The 19,843-nt window shown below is 38.1% G+C and overlaps 1 protein-coding gene across 2 annotated transcripts in view; it reads right to left on the minus strand.

Moving 5' to 3' along the window:
- sez6b (seizure related 6 homolog b) overlaps positions 1 to 19,843 on the minus strand; it is a 244,640-nt gene that overhangs the window by 144,717 nt on the left and 80,080 nt on the right. The window contains exon 2 of one of the 2 annotated variants that reach the window (XM_067450669.1): positions 4,925 to 5,036. The exons of the other annotated variant lie outside the window; for it this stretch is intronic. Within the exon in view, the coding sequence (XP_067306770.1) occupies positions 4,925 to 5,036 (112 nt within the window). The remainder of the gene's footprint in view (positions 1 to 4,924; positions 5,037 to 19,843) is intronic. 2 annotated transcript variants of the gene reach the window in all.

Here is a 19,843-nt window from a genome sequence, read left to right on the forward strand (position 1 = left end):
TATATTGCACACTGTAAACATAATCAAAGCTTCGAAAACACGTGAAGAATGGGACCTTTAAGGATGGAAGCAACCCGACGTTCACTGTATCCCTCTGCCAGTAAAGCCAGAATTGAACCCTTCTTTTCCTCACTCAAAACTTTCCTTTTCATCTTTTTTGGCATGGTCAATATTTGTTTTTTTTATTACAATGACTTTTGAGGTACTACTAGCACTGTTTTTGCCACCCAGCTGGTCCTACTGCAAGAGGATAGTGATGTCCACAGAAGTGTTTTTTTTTATACTTTTTCTTATTAAATAAGATTTGGTTCAGGTGATCACCTAATCAGCACCTCATTCATTAGAATGTGTTGGAATTCAGACATTGAAATGGAATGGCTTCCAAACTTGTAGAGATGCTGATTTAAGAAAAAATTGCAGTGATCTCTTAATTTTTTCCAGAGCTGTATATCGCCACATGAAAATTTGGGTATAACTAACACTAGGTAAACTTGAACTTAACCAGGCAAACAATTTAAAAAAAATCATGTAATGTAAAATTTCTCAGCATAGCGAAATTAGTTTGGGAATTTCCAGGGAGTTTGTCGTGACTTCCTCAAAAAGGGGCTCAAAAACCTGCCTGGAATGCAGAACTAGTACAAGTTAGAGTGGGAAATGAAAAGCTAGTCAATTACAACGCTTAATGCGAGCACATTTAAGAGTTAACTTTTGTGACGAGTTTAAAGAGAGGAAAATAATTTTGTACAATCCTGAAGATAATTCTGTGAAAAATGTGGGGAAATTATACATTATAACCTTTAAAACTTGTGCTTTTAATGGCTGTGAAACATTTATGCTATATTCAAGAGTGGGCGAATCATTAACTGCATTTTTTTCTGGCTGCTGGATGGATAACTAGCTGCTATACTGAAGCAGAAATAAAAGAGTATGTCACTGGGTGAGCACAAATCAGTCTGAAAACAAAAGTAAATTTTTGAGCATCGTCTCAGATCCCTTGACAACTTTTCAAAAACTTGACTTGAACACACCTGAATTTCAATATGGGATTTGGAATGAGCGTTCTCATATGCATACTAAAAAAAGGGGTTTATTCACAAGGCTCTAAAGCTCTGAAGAATTCTCAGGGCTGTAAATCTCTTCATCGGTTCAGCGGATTATAGATGGCAGCTTGTGTTATATAGGAGTGATAATGTTAATGTACTTACATTACTGGACTATAATATCAGAGGCTTTTAGGATTACAGATCACCTCAGCAGAAAACCGTTCCTCAAACCACCAGAAAAATTAAGTGCATTTTGAATATTCATGTACTATTAGTGTTTTGAACATAGTATGATTAAAGTCATAATGATTTCATGCAAAAGTTTAAAGAGTTGCTTTGTAGTTAAATTACTTTAAACATGAAATAAAAAATGAATTGTTTCAAAGGGGGAAAAGCACTTTGAATGAGTATCAGAGAAGTCACTTCCAAAGCATATTTCACACAACACAAAATGAGACTTTTTCATGTATTCAAAATATTACAATACATGAACTGTCATATGTTCTCTGTGTTTGTCTATGGACTTTTGTTTTGAATTTCCTGTTCTCTGCCTTTTTGTAGTCAGCTTGTAGTTTTCCCCCTTCATCTTATGTCATGTCATTAACTTGTTAAGCTTGTTACCCCCTGTGCATATATATAGCCCTTGTGCTTCCCTTGTTCCTTGTCGTTTGAAGTTAGCTGTTTTGTGTAGATGTTTCCTGTGTTTTCAGTGTTCCTTTGTTATTGTTTTTTGTTTGATTGTGCAATAAAACCTCTTGCAAAAAGATCAGTTTCCAATCTGCCATCTCTTAAACTTCCTGCCTCATTACGTGAACAATATAGTAAAAATAGAAATAATATTGCAATTTGAAGTAACTGTTTTCTGTTTTATTTATTCCTGTGATGGGCAACCTGAAGTTTCAGCATCACGCCAGTCTTCAGTGTCTCATGATCCTTCAGAAATCATTCTAATATGATTTGCGGCTCAAGAAACATTTCTTATTATTATCAGTGCATTATTAACTGTTTTTATGGAAACTGTGATATATTTTTCAGCATTCTTTGATGAATAGAAAGTTCAAAAGAACAACGATAAAATAATTAAATAGTAATTTTGTAACATTATAAATGTATTTACTGTCACTTTTGATCAATTCACTGTCCTTGGTAAATCATTTAAAAATAAATTAATTTCTTTCCAAAACCAAATCTGACCCCAAACAATACCGCACATTATAATGTTGTTATTCACTTGTACCGCTTACATCAAGAATAATTTAAATACCAACCATAATGAACATAATTATAAGTTCAGAATTTTAATATGTACGCATCCCTATAGAACATTTTAAAATGTAACATTCTCATAAAATTGCATTCAAAGAACCAAAGCCACGCTCTCCTATCTAGTGAGGTGCATCAGTCATGCCACAACAAATGACACTATGTAGCAGGTCAGTGATGATCTACTGTATGTGACTGAGTCAGAGAAAAAACAGTAGGCCATGCATAAATACCAGCATTGCCTGTCTACCACCATTCCATTCTGTCAGCTTCAATACCAGCTCCTCTTATCACTGCTCAGCAGAGGGACATCCCATGATGACAGAGTCCCATCACCAGCTTTACATGCCTCAGTAAATGGACAGAGTTGGCAGGATGTGGCAAGGCCACTGTGCTGTGTCCACAAACAACTACATATACACACACACACAATTTATAATTATATATATATATATATATATATATATATATATATATATATATATATATATATATATATATATATATATATATATATATATATATATATATATATATATATATATATATATATATATATATATTTATTTATTTATTTATTTACACAGTGGCCTCTGAAAATGTAGAAAACTGACTACCTCAGGACTCAAGACTCTGGGGGAGATGTTGCCTGGGCTACAAATTGGATCCTGACAGGCCACAATCCTATTAAATGAAGAAATATGGAGGCAGGAGAATGGAGATGCAGTAGTGGCTGGCAGCTTCACGGAAGATCAAGCAGCCACAGCTCCCTCTGCTTGCTGTCCCCGCCCTTTTCTATCCAGGAGGTTGATGAATTGTCTAAAGCAGCCTCTCTGATTTGCTAAAATAAATGGCGATGCTGTCAGCAAACGCAGGATCATCCGCTCAGAGAGATATATCTATTATATAACAAAAATTAAACCAAGTGGAATTTATTTGAAAGATTTACAGTTAAAAAAAAAACTGTACTGTAAACTGTTTTTACACTCTAAAAAATGTTTCTTCAGGTTTACACAACAACAGCACTCTAATGGCTTTTTGTATGTGCATATGCATGTGGTCATAAAAAAATTATTTGAAATAATATAATAATGGACATAATACGTACTTAAACCTAAACTAAAATATTGGAGAATTACACTGAAAGGTGCCACAACATGAGACAAGAACAGCACAACATAACCTTTAACCACTCGAGTAAGTACTCAGAATGGAGTTTCCATGAGAGCAGGAAAAATTCAATATGGGGCATCCACACACTGTCCAGTACACTTCACGTTTACCGTAGTGTGATAGCACAAGAGTCATTAATTTCCAAGAAAGAGTAGGAGATGAGAGAAGGAGAGAGTGGCCATCTTGCCTCCCCTCACCTGCTCCCCGCGCACGCAGTCGACTGCCGCACAACCAAAAGATAGCATCTCAGTGCCACTGAAAGCAATTTCTCCCTGCCATTAGGAGGTGGAATGGAGGCTTTTGCTGAGGCAGAGGCCATTGGAGTGCGTCTATACTTTGGTGTTTGCCGTGGCCATCCTGTGAAAAGGTTCAAGGAGGGACTGTGCATATGAGCCATATTTTAGCCAAAATGAGGAGATGCACTGGAGGACAGGGGCTGTGGAAGCATGAAACTGATTCTGAACACAGAGTTTTTGTCAATTATATTTTCATACAATGCTAATTTTGTACCTTTTATCTAAACTAAATTGTTGTTTGTGTGTGTGTGTGTAGCTCTGGAAAAATTAAGAAACCACTGCAAAATTATCAGTTTCTCTGGTTTTACTATTTATAAGTATATGTGTTTGGGTAAAATTAACATTTTTTAACTTAGGAAGAGTTCAGAAATCAATATTTGGTGGAATAACCCTGATTTTGAATCACAGCTTTCATGCGACTTGGTATGCTTTCCACCAGTCTTTCACATTGATGTTGGGTGACTTTATGCCACTCCTGGTGCAAAAATTCACGCAGCTCGGATTAGTTTGATGGCTTGTAACCATCCATCTTCCACTTGATCACATTCCAGAGGTTTTCAATGGGGTTCAGGTCTGGAGATTGGGCTGGTCATGACAAGGTCTTGATCTGGTGATCCTCCATCCACACCTTGATTGACCTGGCTGCGTGCCATGAAGCATTGTCCTGCTGGACAAACAGTCCTCAGAGTTGGATAGGGAACATTGCCAGAGCAGAAGGAATCAAGTTTTCTTCCAGGACAACCTTGTACATGGTTTTCCAGGGCTGGGAATTTTTTTATATACACACACACGCACGCACGCACGCACGCACGCACGCACGCACTGCAGTGAAATGCAGTGAAGTGAATAACACTTTATCAGCACCTGTTAGTAGGTGGGATATATTAGGGTTTGACAAGGGCCAAATTGTGATGGCCCGGTGTACGGTGTTCCTAGTCTGCATTGGTCAGTATAAAGTGGTCCAAGGAAGGAACAGTGGTGAACTGGGGACAGGGTCAGGCTCATTGATGCACGTGGGGAGCAAAGGCTGACAAGCTATTGTAGCTCAAATTGCTTAAGAAATCAGTGTTGGTTCACAGAATACACAGTGCATTGCAGTTTGTTACGTATGGGGCTTCATAGCTGCAGACCAGTCAGTGTCATGCTGACCTGCTGACACTGCCAAAAATACTAACAGTAGACACGTAAGCATCAGAAACTGGACCATGGAGCAATGGAAGAAGGTGGCCTGGTCTGATGAATCACATTTTCTTGTCCGGGTCTGTCGGAAGATAGTTAATTTAGTTTTAAATATGGATATTTTTCTTACACAAATAAAACGCTTCACTTCAGCACCCCTTTATTTACCCCCTGGAGCAGTATGGATTACTTTTATGATGGATGGATGCTATTTTTCAGACTTCAAAATCAGGACCGCCATTCACTACCATTATAAAGCTAGGAAAAGACAGGATATTTTGAATACAACTCTGATTGTATGCCTCTAAAAGAAGAAAGCCTAGGATGACTGGAGGGTGAGTAAATCATGGGATAATTTTCATTTTTGGGTAAACTATTGTTTTTCCAAAACTATATTTGAAAAAATTAACTACTGCACTTGAATTGCAGTTATGCAGTTATGTTTTGCTGGATCTCAGCTACTGAATTCTACTTTGAGGAATCAAGTTAAAATGGTGAAAATCATTGACTTCTCATTCTGTAAATTCCTCTTCTTTTCTTTCACAAAAACATGTAAATTGTCTACTGAAACATAAGCATTCCTAAATAGGATAACCAACACTTTTGACTAAACAGCACACAAGTCTCCTGCAGTTTTGTTTTTGAAAGCTTGCTGCTGTGTAATTTGTGCTCCTGTGCTGTGAGACCACCTGGATTTAAGTGCTGCTGTTACAAAGGAGAACAGAACTCCACTCAACACTGCAATTTTTTCCAGGTCCAACAACAGGCTGGAGGGAAGAAAATTAGTGTGAGACTCCATACTCAGTAAACAGCGAACACTGAATCAAATATAAATTCCTTTAAAGTTCCAAGAAACAGACATCAATATCTCAAACTGTATGGACCATGAAAGGACAAGAATGCAATGAACAAAACAAATAACAGCAGCATGCCCTTCAAATAACCGCAAAATACACAAGATCAATATATGGTACAGTGTGACAAAAATATTTGTGCTTTTTGATGTGGTGGCACATTTAAACAGTGGAAACCACTCTACTCCTGAAAGTGCAGCCATGTGATGGTCGGTCTTCAGAAAACAGACAGCCACGAAAAATGAGAATGTATTGCTCCAGGTAGAAGTAAAATCAAACCTGCAGATGGTTCTCTGTATTCTAACAGAGTCAATAAAAAGTGGTGAGTAAAAATATAGAAAAATAAATAAGTGTTGTGGGTGCCATTTGTGCTAAAATTTCTTTTGAAAAGGATACTGATAGCTAGATCTACAGATGGAGATGAAATCATAAAAAGCACAACAACCTGTAATATTATTTCAATGAAAGCTGTATTCTGTTAATTATCAGTAGCTAGCAAAGCATAATTTAAAGAGAATGCCCTTTCTAAAAAATAAAAAAGGGGAAAAATGTGAATGGGTTGCTATATTACAAGACAAGATAATTTAAAAATAGCCTAGAGGTAATGGAGTTTCACATTAAAGTAAAAACGGCATGGGCACCACTGCTAATGTTGTCAATATTGGTAATATTAAACATGCTGAATGTAAAGCCACAAGGTTACTTTACATTTTGTAACAAGCTATCAAAATGACAGATAGCCAAAGCTATGGTTTGTCGCATGTCAATCAACCTTTAGCCAGCCTCTCCATACATGGCTAGCCTCAAAGGGAGGCAGTGAGATGTGTTAGCACTCTGTGTCCACCTTACAGGGGTGGCAGGTGTGAAATCTGTGTGTGCAGTGGAGTGGAAGGAGGGAATATCAGGGAGACGTCAAGTGAAATGACAGGGAGACAACCTGCAGTCTTTAAATATGAGCAGGACAGCAACCTTTGAACTTGAGGAAGTATCCGAAATATAAGAAGTTTCAGCTCAGAAGGAAGGAAGCTGCTTTCTTTCTGCTTTCTCTTTTCTTTCAAATTTCCTTCACTCCATCCTTCCTTTTATTCTTCCTCTTTCCTTCACTCTTTCTTTTCTTCCCTATTTTTGCTTAGTTTTTTTCTTCCATTCTTCCTTTTTCCTTCCTTCCTTTCTTACTTCCTATCTTACTTCCATTTTCCTTCCTTCACAAGAATGCAAAAAAAGAAGGAAGGAAGGATGGAAGGAAACTGGGAATAATGGAAGAAAACAAAACAAAACTGAAGAAAGAAATCGAAGCATAAAACTAATGGAAGAAAAGAGAGAAAGAAAATTAAAGTGGAGGAAAAGGAAAAGTAAGGAGGAAAGGGAAGTTTGAAGGAAAGGAAGAAAGGAAACAGCAAGAAGGAAGGAAAAAATGTAAGAAAATGTGAATCACTGAAAAAATAAAAATCAAAAAGAAGGAAGAAACAAAGAATGAATGGAATGTACGAATACAAAAGAAAGATTGGAAGGAAACAGAGAAAGATGAAAAGAAGGGAGGGTTGAAGAAAAGGAAAGTGGAAAGAGGGAAAGTAAATAGAGAAGGAGAGAGAGAATGAATGGAAAAAAGAACAGTGGAAAGGACAGAAATAGAAAGAATAAAAAGGAAGGAAGGAAGGAAGGAAGGAAGGAAGGAAGGAAGGAAGGAAGGAAGGAAGGAAGGAAGGAAGGAAGGAAGGAAGGAAGGAAGGAAGGAAGGAAGGAAGGAAGGAAGGAAGGAAGGAAGGAAGGAAGGAAGGAAGGAAGGAAGGAAGGAAGGAAGGAAACAACAATGAAGAAAGACAAAAAGAAAAGTAATGGAGAATGGAGGAAAAGAAAATAAACAGAGCAAGCAAGAAACAAACAAAGTTGAAGAAAGTAATACACAGAAGAAAAGAAACGAGGAAGGGAAAATGGAGGAAAGGAAAGAAAGAAAGGGAAAGGAAGAACAAAGTTTTGTAATTTTAATCCAATGTTTTGTTTTCCTGTCACAGTTTTGCTTTCTCTTGATTTCCCAAGTGAAAGTTTAATCAGTACAGTGTGAAGAAAGGAAAATTGACCATGGGAATAATCCAATAAACACGCAGCAACCCCTCCCTACAAACTACAATGTCTGAGGGCGCTTTATGGAAGGCTGATGATTAGAAGTGAGAGAAATAAAGGCGGTAGGCAAAAGGAAAAAAAAAATATTCCAGAAATGTGATTAAACTCCTGCTCAAAGTTTGCCATGCATCAGAAATAAGAACTAAATGACAAACAATATGCTGGAACGGTAAGAGCACAGCCCCGGGCGAGTATTACCGCAGCCGTAATTTCAGCGTGACTGTGTCTGTGTGTTATCTGCATACATTCAGAACAACATTCTTCTGCACGTCACAGGAGAAACTGACTATGAGAGGGAAAACTGTTGAAGATCAACTCATTTCGGCACTTTATCATTTATTAAAAAGTTTCCTGAATGCAGCACTTAATATTTTGTCATCCAGCAGGAGATGAGGTGAGGTGTAATTGTGTCATGTGGCAGGCAGCCGTCCTTTATCTGGCAGACAGACATGAAGGACAAGCGACACCTGCAAGGAGAGAGGCTGCGTTTCCCCCGACACATCTAGATAACCATGACAAGCCCGGAACTGATTCAATCACAGATTTCCTCACAGTCATCACCGCAAACCTCTATCCTTCAGACGTCTGCACACCCATGGGTGGCAAAACACCTGCTGATGAGGGAGCTCTCGGCTGGAAGGAAACTTTTTCCCTCTCGCCGCGGTCGAAAAACATCAAACCGCTTTGATATCTCCCAGTCGGAACGCGAATTGACGGTGCATCTTCGCGCATCTTATTATGGATGCCAATCTGCTGAAGTGTCAAAACAACAATATAGGCTGTTTAATTCACCCATCCTCCAGGCTTCGGCAGAATGCCATTCATCTTTATGGATTGGCTTTGGACTCACTGTTAATTTGACACAAATGAAACTCCAGGGACAATTTCTCAAATAAGGCAGTTGCAAAACGCAGAGCCTCTGGTGACATTCACTAAAGGGCCCCACCTGGATGTAATCCAAATGTCATCAGAGCGCGATCGATGGTTTAGCCTGCCCTTGCCGCAGCCCGGGGAAGTCACAAGGGAAGAGACTCGTCCGGAGAAGTTAGAGCATCGGATTTAAAAGCGATGCTGCATTCTTGCACCGAAACACATGTTAATCATGTTATGCTTGCAGTCAGTCTAGATAAGGATGTATTTAAAAAATGTTCCAGCCAGTCTGGTTCTGAAAAGAAAAAAGTTTTACCAACCTTTCGATAAACCCACTGAACCATTAATGTTTGCTACAAACGTCAAGAGAAATAACTGAAGTAATCTTGTTTTTAATGAAAGTGCTGGGCTTATATCTACTAGTAATTATTCTAATGGGAAGGCATAAAACGGAAGTGGCAGTTCAGCAGACCAAATTCCTTACTAAAAAGCACATTATGACTTAAGGAATGGGAGAATTTGTTGACCTTGTGAGTATAGCTATGTTTCCATCCTCGTTTTTATGCTCCTTTTGGAGTATCGCATAAGAAATGAGCGATGGAAACGGAAAATTTCGCAAAAAACAAAACAAAAACAAACCTTAAAGGAACAATACGTAAGTTTAAAATGTTATATATTTTGTTGACTTGTGTATTTACATTATCCCCAATGTTTCCAAGAATGTTTAAATCCAGAGAAATAAGCAATCTTAAACAGGACACGGACCGTGTCCATGTGTCACCTATCAATGACATCATACCCGCGCTACCCTCGATTTCTGTTTTTGTTTAGTTTTTTAGAAACCATAAAACACCATGCTGTAAAGTTAAACACAGTTAGTCCTATTGTTTAAATCACAGGCGTCATCTATGCCTCTTTTTTTTTAAATAAGAGACCTCTAGGAGTAAAACATGACATGGTGGCTTTCATTGGCAAAAACTTTTTTACACTGGTGGTTTTTGACTTAGGCGAGAAAAAGTGCATGCAAATAATGGGGGATGGAAACTCATTCAAAGCATTTTTCTTCTGCCCCTGATGGGGACACTAAAACGCTTGACGTGGCTTAATGTACTAAGAAAGTGATATTAAAAGACCAAAAACAATAAACACAATACTAATAAAGCTTGCTATGTGCAGAAATGCAGATCAGTCCATAATAGGACGAAAACACACTCGCATTTGTGTTTTCAGTAGGGTTGTCAGCCATCCCGTGAAATACGGAATCGTCCTGTATTTACAGGCAAAATGACGCGTCCCGTATCAAATCAATACGGTATGCTATTTGTCCCAGAATATTCATAGGTCTACACATAGTTAAATAAACACAAGGATTTTGCAGTGTGGAGAATAGCAAATATGAAGAAATAAATTCAGTACAGAAGCTCGGACAGGAAGCCCACAAATGCAGTCATAGAAGTATTAAACGTATGACCTTATATGGACACCAGCTATTGCTAAAGCATTTTTCATCAGTCAATAAACTAAAAAAGACAATAAACACACGATTGCGATGATATAGCTGTGTTTATCTGTTCTTTAAGCCATCTCGGGTATTTTCATAAGAATGCTGTATATCTATAATGTAATGCTGATCAACATAGCCTGTATCACAGTATAGAATAATATATTTTCTGTCTCACTCTGGTAAGAAGCAAAATAGGACCATAGAATCAAGTTATTTCAAACTGACGTATAGTGATTTTAGAGCAAAATATGACATTAATCATAAATTGTTACGTTTGACGCTATGCTAAGCAAAGCTAATAGCTATCCCTAATGCTAAGAGCGATTGTTTTATTTAATTTTGAAAAGTAAGTCCACGTAAGATCATTTTAATGTTTTTAAAAAGGGCAAAAGCAAAGAAGGGTAAGTGAGAGTTATGATCAAAGAAATGAGGGATTAAAAAAGTATGTATAAAGTGCCAATAAAAACAGTGGGGTTAGGTTAAAAAGAAAAAAATCTTTTGTACCGAAGATATGCCAGGAGTCCACTGTTGTAACCAACTACACTTTTACATGCATTTTATTTCACTGTTGTTGCTAGGGTTGAGGTTATTTCGGCTTTGCATATTTAGTTTAACTGAATTGTTAAACCAGGTAAACTTTACCATTCAACTGAACTGAACTTACATTGTTCGTGCTCCGTCCATTCAAGAATAACTGCATCCTTGTATGTTCTTTATTTACTTCAACTGGTAACATTAATGGTACGACCCATTTCAGAAACAGCCCAAAATTACAATTTAAAAACATGAGCATAACTCCATTACATTCACTAAAATATTGAAATGTTAGTGATACTGATTCAAAACACAAGCACCAGTGTTTGATTGTCAAAGCGCGGTTTGAATGCCCCGGCCCACATTTGAATTGGAAGTGTTAATTGGTTTTAACCCAATTAAAGTCCGACCTGCCTGTTATTGGCTGCAGTGCAGTGTACACAGTATAACACAGTTTAACTTAATAGACAAATGGCCAGAGATTGATTGATTGATGGATGGATGGATGGATGGATGGATGGATGGATGGATAGATGGAGAGGAACATAGACATAGAAAAAGACAGAGAGACAGAAAGATGAAGCAGTAAACTAGAGATTATAGGAGCACAAACTCTTATCACACACGGACACAGGCCCATTTCACTGGGAAGATTGCGCGTCACCTCCTGTTTGCGCGCGTGCCCTTACCTACGGCCTCAATTAAAAGCGACGGAGGGGAAACTCTCTGCGGGATTGTTCCAAACATCACGGATGGAGCGGGAAAAGAAGGCTGAATAAATAAACAGAGGGAGAGGGGTGATGGAGGAGCAGCGGAGGGAGCTGGAGCGCTGACAGTAAGTGATGTGCGGTTTACTCTCCAGAAGCGGCTGGGAGAAGAAATCACTTCACAGGAAATAATAAACATGATCTGCAGCCCCTAGTGCAACTTCTGCAGCTGCCCTCTCTCTCTCGCCAATAGAAATGTCAAGATATCCAGGCAGGGGAGGTTATTCTAGAACAGGAGTGCATGGGTCTCACCTCCACACTGCAGGTTTCTGAATGATTCGATCGATCGATTGATTGATACATTTTTGGTTCTCTATCAAATACACAATTTGGGCATCTACACCACTATTTTTAGTATAATTGATATATTACTATTTTATATTTATTGATGTACTTTACTTTTTATACACTCCTGAACAAAATCTTAAGACCAGGGGATGCATTGCAAGTTTTACACATTTCGCACTTGTGGATCATAACCGGGTCGTAAGAGCTGCTTCAAAATGCCAAAAGAAAAAACAGGAGCAAGAGAAAAAAAAATAGAGAGTAGGCAATTTATTGAAAACTGCATTTAAACTCAAACAGGCCGTTCATCAGCTGATTAAAAGTTTAAGACCATAGCCATAAAAAGGTCAAATCTGCACAAAAATATGGCTTCCATGTCATTTTTCCATACTGTCAAGTTCTCCTGATGGCAAAGGCAAAAAGGTTTCCTCTCTTTGAACGTGGCAGGATTGTTGAGCTGCACAAGCAAGGCCTTTCGCAACGCGCCATCGCTGCTGAGGTTGGACGCAGTAAGACAGTCATTTTACATTTCTTAAAAAATCCTGAGAGTTATGGGACAAAAAAGTCAAGTGGTAGACCCAAAAAGATTTCACCTGCACTGAGCCGCAGGATCCGAAGGGTCGTCCGTGAAGACACAGGTCGATCCTCAACCCAAATTATATCCCAATAACCATAAAGACGTCATCTGCTAGAGAAGGGCTTCAAGAACAAAAAACGTCTTCGAAGGCCACGTCTCCTCCCACGACACAAACTTGCCCGTTTAGAATTTGCAAGGGAGCACCAAACATGGGACATTGAAAAGTGGAAGAAAGTTTTATTCTCTGACAAGAAAAATTTAACCTGGACGGTCCTGATGGCTTCCAACGTTACTGGCATGACAAGGAGATCCCACCTGAGATGTTTTCTACGCGGCACAGTGGAGGAGGCTCCATCATGATCTGGGGTGCTTTTCCTTCAATGGGAAAATGGAGCGTCAGGTTGTGCAGGGGCGTCAAACGGTGACTGGCTATGTGGATCTGTTGCAGCGAGCATCCCTCTTGACCGAGGGCCCCCGTCTGTGTGGTAATGACTGAGTCTTTCAACAGAACAACGCTGCAATTCACAAAGCCCGCCTGACGAAGGACATCTTCCAGGAGAATAACGTTGCTCTTTTGGACCATCCTGTGTGTTCCCCATGTCTAAATCCCATTGAGAACATTTGAGGCTGGATGGCAAGGGAAGTTTACAAAAATGGACGTCAGTTCTAGACCGTGGATGCCCTTCGTGAAGCCATCTTCACCACATGGAGCAGCGTTCCCACCAGCCTCCTGGAAACAGTCGCATCAAGCATGCCGAAACAAGTTTTTGAAGTGATCAACAAGAATGGCGGGGCTACTCACTGTCCTTTTTTGACACTTTTAGTACTGTTGTGTGTTTATTTTTGGGCTATGGTCTTAAACTTTTGATCAGCTGATGAACGGCCTGTTTGAGTTTAAATGCAGTTTTCAATAAATTGCCTGCTCTCTATTTTTTGTCTCTTGCTCCTGTTTCTTCTTTTGGCATTTTGAAGCAGCACTTACAACCCGGTTATGATCACCAAGTGCGAAATGTGTAAAACTTGCAATGTATCCCCTGGTCTTAAGATTTTGTGTATTTTGAAATAGACTTTATTTTTAAAATCTTATTTTTTTTTATTGTTTTGTTATTACAGCAGCAATTATTTGAGCAGTAATTAGAAATGTTGCTGTAATAAAATGTATTAAATTTAAATGTATATGTATTTATTTTTATTTCAGATAATGTTTATATATATGTGACGATCAATATGACGATCATACTGTGTGTGTGTGTGTGTGTACACGTGTGTGTCTGTGTGTGTGTGTGTGTGTGTGTGTGTGTGTGTGTGTGTGTGTGTGTGTGTGTGTGTGTGTGTGTGTGTGTCTACCTGGTATTCCTTACATTACATGTAAACCTGTTTGTGTTTGTATGGCCAATTATTGGAGAGCATAAAACAATCCAAATCAATTTTTAATTTATTGCTTATGAACTATGGCCCTGTCTATATCAGGGGTTTTCAATCATTCTAATCACAAGGATCCCTAAATATGGCAATTCCTTTGTGTGATAAATTATTCAGTAGATGATAATATAATTAATTAGAATATAATACAAATTGATGAATGCGCCAATTGACCAATCAGTATCGAGGATTCCAGAGCACCATGTAATGAGACACTATAACTATTGTGCTCTACTAGTGGATAATGAAGCCTAAATGTCATACAGGGATGATAAGACTCTGATAAGCTTAAATAAAAGGCTCATTAGGGTAATGATCTTTCTGAATGGCGAAAGTCTATTTCCATATTGTGAAATCATTAACAGCTAATAAACAACACACTGTGATGATGGTTCTAAATTATAAACTATTATCTTCACAGTGTGCTGTTTATTGGATGTTAATGATACAAATTTCTTGACAAACATCTTTTGCCCAAAAACAAATCTGGTGGCTCACACACACACACACACACACACACACACACACACACACACACTCAAGACTTTATTCTCAAGTGTTACAGCGTAATATGAGGCTAAAAACCACTGGAGTACCTGGAGTTTTGGTCACATGTGGGCCTAGTTTTGTTTACCCATTAGAAAAAGCAAATAACATAATTAACAATCCCAAGGTTTACCTCAAGACAGTAAACATAGTTACAAATCCATTTAGTCACTCAGATTAGCTCTGATTCGTAATTAGCCAGCTTTGCCCTGTCTCCATGTTCAGCTTTTATTCAATAAAGGTTTTTTGTGAGAGCTGACTGACGGATGGCACTTTGCAGTTTGGTGGCGTTACAGGTGCACAGCCTTGGAAATGTGCCACATGACTCAATACTTTATATATCGCCCTTCAAAATCTTCTCACAGACCTGCTGGAACTCTCACGGCACGATAAAATGATCTTGTGCGCATTTTGCAGTGCATTTAAGACTGCATTATTCTCGCTCTGTCTCAGAAAGCTTAGCATTTGTTTGACCTGTAGTTTTATTCATGAATTTGTAAAAGAAAAAGGTTAAAGTTGGAGAGAAAGAGACACAGTTTGTCAAGGACAGAAAATTAAAAAAGCAAGACATCCAGACATGCCAGCGCAAAGTTTCCTTCGCTCAGCGGGCCTCATCTCGCAAACATGCGTGATTATGTGCGCGGGCCGGAGTTTAGTTTTCAGTTAGGAGATTAAATTGTTGTAGCACTTCCAGTGCCGTCCTCAGCTGTCAGCGATAGCCGTGAGCTGCCAGCTGAAGGTGAGGCAATGATTTGTGGTTTAAGGGAAGTAATTTCATAGAGGGCCGAATCAGGATTCTTCAGAAAAGCATAGGCACAGAAACGCAGAGGCCCCGTGGCAACCATTTGATTAGTTTTGCCCTTGATGTGGCATTATATACAGCGCATTCAAACCTCACTGTCACGTGGACGGCCAAAGTAAAAAATGCTGGGATAAATATGGAAAATGTGGCATGTAGATGTTTAAATTATAGGGCACTAAGGGCAGTTTGACACTGGCATTAATATAATAAAAAACCTGTAGATGAAAAGTTCTGGAAAGACAATGTGTGAAAGTTGCATTTCAAAAGAATTGGTAATGAATTCACTCACCTGCTAAGTTGTGTCCGCAGGCATTCATGAAAAGAGAGAGAGAAAAAGAGAGAGAGATCTTATTAGCTTCACGAATGCTGGTAGAGTCAAAAAACTGAATTTAGTTTATATTCAAACAAAGCAAAAGGATGCCTAATGTACCCAAAGAGAGCAAGTATGCTGCTCACATTACAGTAAACACTCCCTCAATCGAAGAAAGGCAACGGTATATTTAACTCCTCCATAAATCATCTCATGTTGTGGATTCAAGCCCAATTACCACCATTTGTGATATTGGGAGACTAGATGTGGTGAGCCAATGAGGTGCAAAGAGCAAGAGCACAATTGAGCCAGAGAGGAGGTGCATCTCATCTTATCTTTCGTTCTGAGAAATGCCATCTTCGAGTGCTTTAAAGGGGTCATGAACTGAGAAACAAATTTTCCTTGTCGCGATTGTGACATATAAGAGGTCATCATGCTATACGTTTATCCTGTACGTTTCAGAACTGAAACTTCCTTGTTAGTCCAAAAACAGCTTTTATTGTAATAAAGCCCATCGAACGACTCCTTGTGGAATGTGCCTATAGATAGACTAAAAATAGCATTACCTTCCAAATGATCCTAATGCTAGGAATGTGGTTATTTATTTTCAGCAATGTAAATATCTCAGTTGAGCATTATTTATTTGTATTCGGTACATTTCTTTGTGGATTCTTTGGTAAATGAGTCGCAATTTCGGCACAGGCTTTGCAAACAGACTGTTATAGACGTTATCGACAGTAATGCGACAACATGTAAGTAACCGTGTTAATTCTAATGCCTGTTCTGTGATCAGTGATTTCTGATATGATTCAAGTACAGTCAGATGTTTGTCTACAGTATTTGTCAGTAAATCAAACTAGCAACTAAACGCTCAACTTCAAATAGTTTCTCTAAGTAGGATGAATATAATGTTATTTAAACTGATTAAAATTATATATAGAAAGCGATCAAAGAAAGCTCCCTTTACATCGCTGGAGCCATCAATCAAACAGAGCGAGTTTACTTGTGACTGAGCTCTGGACTTGCGGCAAAACTCCCGTAATAATCAACTAATCTTTTGTGATCGGCTACAATGTTATTTAAGTTATTTAATTATGCTGAAAGAAATACATAAATGAAGCAAAAGCTGAAATATTAAATATCATGGATGAATATATTTATTGAGTACAATATTTAAGCCAGATTACATGGGATGACATTAGAAAGACTTGATGACAGCATTATTATAAATAGTGGATTAGTCAGTAAATATACATCCATGATAGGGCTGTACGATTAATCGAAAAGTAATCGAAATTGAAATTCAGAACCTCTAACCGACGTAATTTTCCCATGTCGGTTTAGTTGTTGTTTTTATCCTGTCAATACTTTCCTCTTAAAAACATACTACTGTGTGTGCAGTCACGTGACTCTGCCCCAACCAGTCAGCAGCATGGAAGCAACATGAGGCTAACTCAAACACAGAGTCAACAGTCAACTCAGTCAACACTGTCCTGTGATTTATATCTTAAGTAGCATAGAAAGTCAACAGATATAGCATAGATCTTTCTACCTTTGAAATAACTACAACCCACAGTTTCAGCCACAGAGCTGTAAAGTATAAACCTCGTCAGTGAAAGAGCAAAGAAAAACATGTTTTAATCGTTTATTAATCGTTATCGAGGTAAAATGTTCTAGAATTTAGGCCATATAGTCCAGCTCTAACCCATTAAATGTAATATGTTAGCTTTCATCACTATTTATGTCTTTCTTCAGGAAAAAAAATATAACAAAAAAATGTTTTATTTGCCAGCGAAGTTTTTGAAATTTGGATGATTTCACACAGAATGACCCAACTATTATTCTGTGGTGATGCATTAAAACAAATTTCAAATAAATTATGTTCCTTTGAACTTTCTATTTTTCACTTTCACTTTGTATTCACCAAAAATAAAAAATAAAAATAAAAATAAAAATAATAATAATAATAATAATTTTAGAAATGTGTTATTGTTATCTGAATCACATTTCTTATTATATTATTTTTTTCAGCAAAATCTTCTAAACAAACCCTCTAAAAAATGAGGTAGTGACATTTGAAAGTGGGAGATGAAAGCAGAAAGCATGTGATAAGGCTCATATGAGGTGGTGAGGCTTGTGTCAGGCTGGAAAATCAGACGTGGAGCCTGAGGAAGTCCACATGTGTTAAGCTTGAAGTAAATGAAAGTAGCTGAACTGATAAGCTGATCGATTCTCCAGATACACTGACCGGCAGATGCCCTTGAGTGATGTGATTTGATAACCAACGTATTGGATTTTCAAGGTTCCTGATGAAAACAAGCTGACATACTGAGTCAGTCAGTAGAAGCAAACAAGTAACAATGAGATGAACATGGACTGTTTAGACAGCTATGAGCAGGATTGTTGGCTTTGAGACAGTGCTTTTCTAAGATTTTAGGCAAAGCAACAGAATGTGCATTTAGTCACCATCAATGTTTGTTCTAATTGTCATTAAAAACTGAAATCGTTTACATATGTTTTTTGGGGGTTTCGGGGCCAGACAATGTGTCATTTCAGCCTCCTATTCATCCACTTCAGTGTGTTACATTTGAGACATTCTGCAGAATCTGATGTTTAACTAAAGAGAAACTGCTTTTCATTCTCCCTCTGATGTGTTTAAAAAAACCATAAAGTGAGACTTCAATAATCTCTGACCGTCCAGAAGAGCTCAAATCCTTACTAATAGTTCCTGTCAGGGAGGCATGAAATAATTCACCCGTGTAACCTTTTCAAATGCTTTAAAAATGAGTAACAGCACTCAGTTTGTAGAATGATGATCTGCTGATTAAAAATGAAAGAGTATATGGTCAGCAAAAGCAGATTTGTATTTATTTTTATTTTAGAGCTTTGAGGTAACAAACCTAAAATTTACAACACAAAGGCAGATTTACCTTCAAAATCTGTGAATTTAAACTATATATCCTCAAACTGACAACAAAAAAAATATTAACAAATCCAAAAATAAAAATGATTCAAACTTAAACAAAATAATAAAAAAAAAATTACAAATAAAACATAAAATTAAATACAAAAAAGCAGCAAGTGTTTAACCAAATATGAATGTCCTCAAACTGACTGCAACCTGCTTCAGTTTATTCAGTTGCGATTCAGTTCTGATATCCCTGCAGTCTGCTTGAGCATTCGCTGAATTGCGGCTTCATTTTTAAACAGAGTACAATAACTTTCCGCTCTCAGTTTGTTTGCTTAGAGATCAGAACAGACTTTGGGAGGATGTGACCCAGAGCTTCACCTACTTCGGCCGCTTTACCCCTTCTAAGGATTTTAATTTCTCCTCTAAGATTTGTAAATAAATTCCCTCTCCTTGGCTTAAAGCAATTATGTTTCGTATTAACCCACACCCTGTAAAGGCTCAGAGACAGCTGTGTCGATCTAGAGGCAAGAAACGAAATTAATTAACATGTAGTTGCTCTGCCATTACTACGCTTATGTGACTCACTGAGGCTTCACGACGCTGCAAAACTCAAGTCATTATAAACTAAGGGGAGATGCCATTAAATTCAATAACCAAGGACAATTTGTTTCTTTACTTAACCTTTTCCCTGCTAATGTTAATGGATAGATCTCATAAAATGCCATTTATACCATCCTCCACTTCATGACAAAGTTAGAATCTAGATATTTACACTGCGGTTTCTACTAAAATATCACTAAGGCGCAAAACGCTCTTCTCTCTAGAGTCCGTCAAGGGATATGTGTTCAAATCGGAAGCATACATTTCGGTGACACTACCCCTCCCCAACCAGGGTGCCGTCCCTGAGGTGGTAATGGAGGCATTACAGTGAGTAATGGCCCAGCTCACTCTAGTACGTCATATTCATCATTATTTCGACAGACTCAAACGTCTTGTATAGGTGTCTTCATTTACTCTAGCTAACCTTCCCTATCCCAGAATTTGGAAGTTTACTTAGGGGTTTTAAATGCAGATTCCCCAGTTATCCTGAACTGAACCACCATATAAAAGTCTTGACGCCAAACACCTGGCTGCTTCCAACCACAGATCATCCATTCATTCACTGATGCAAATATGAATTTCTCCCAGACTGTGCAGGAGATTACCAGACTTTTACCATGTAGCAGTTCATAAGTGTGTGGAGTTATGGGATCTGAAGCTCTGCCAGTGTGTAAATCTGCTGTAAATAAAGGATCGAGCCCCAAATGTTCACCCACAGAACCAATGCAATCTGATTTGCTCCATTTTGCTTCTGGTATTCAGACCTTGCTAAAGGCATTACATTCT

This window comes from Pseudorasbora parva, chromosome 8 (assembly GCF_024679245.1).
Source record: "Pseudorasbora parva isolate DD20220531a chromosome 8, ASM2467924v1, whole genome shotgun sequence".
Lineage (NCBI taxonomy): Eukaryota > Metazoa > Chordata > Actinopteri > Cypriniformes > Gobionidae > Pseudorasbora > Pseudorasbora parva.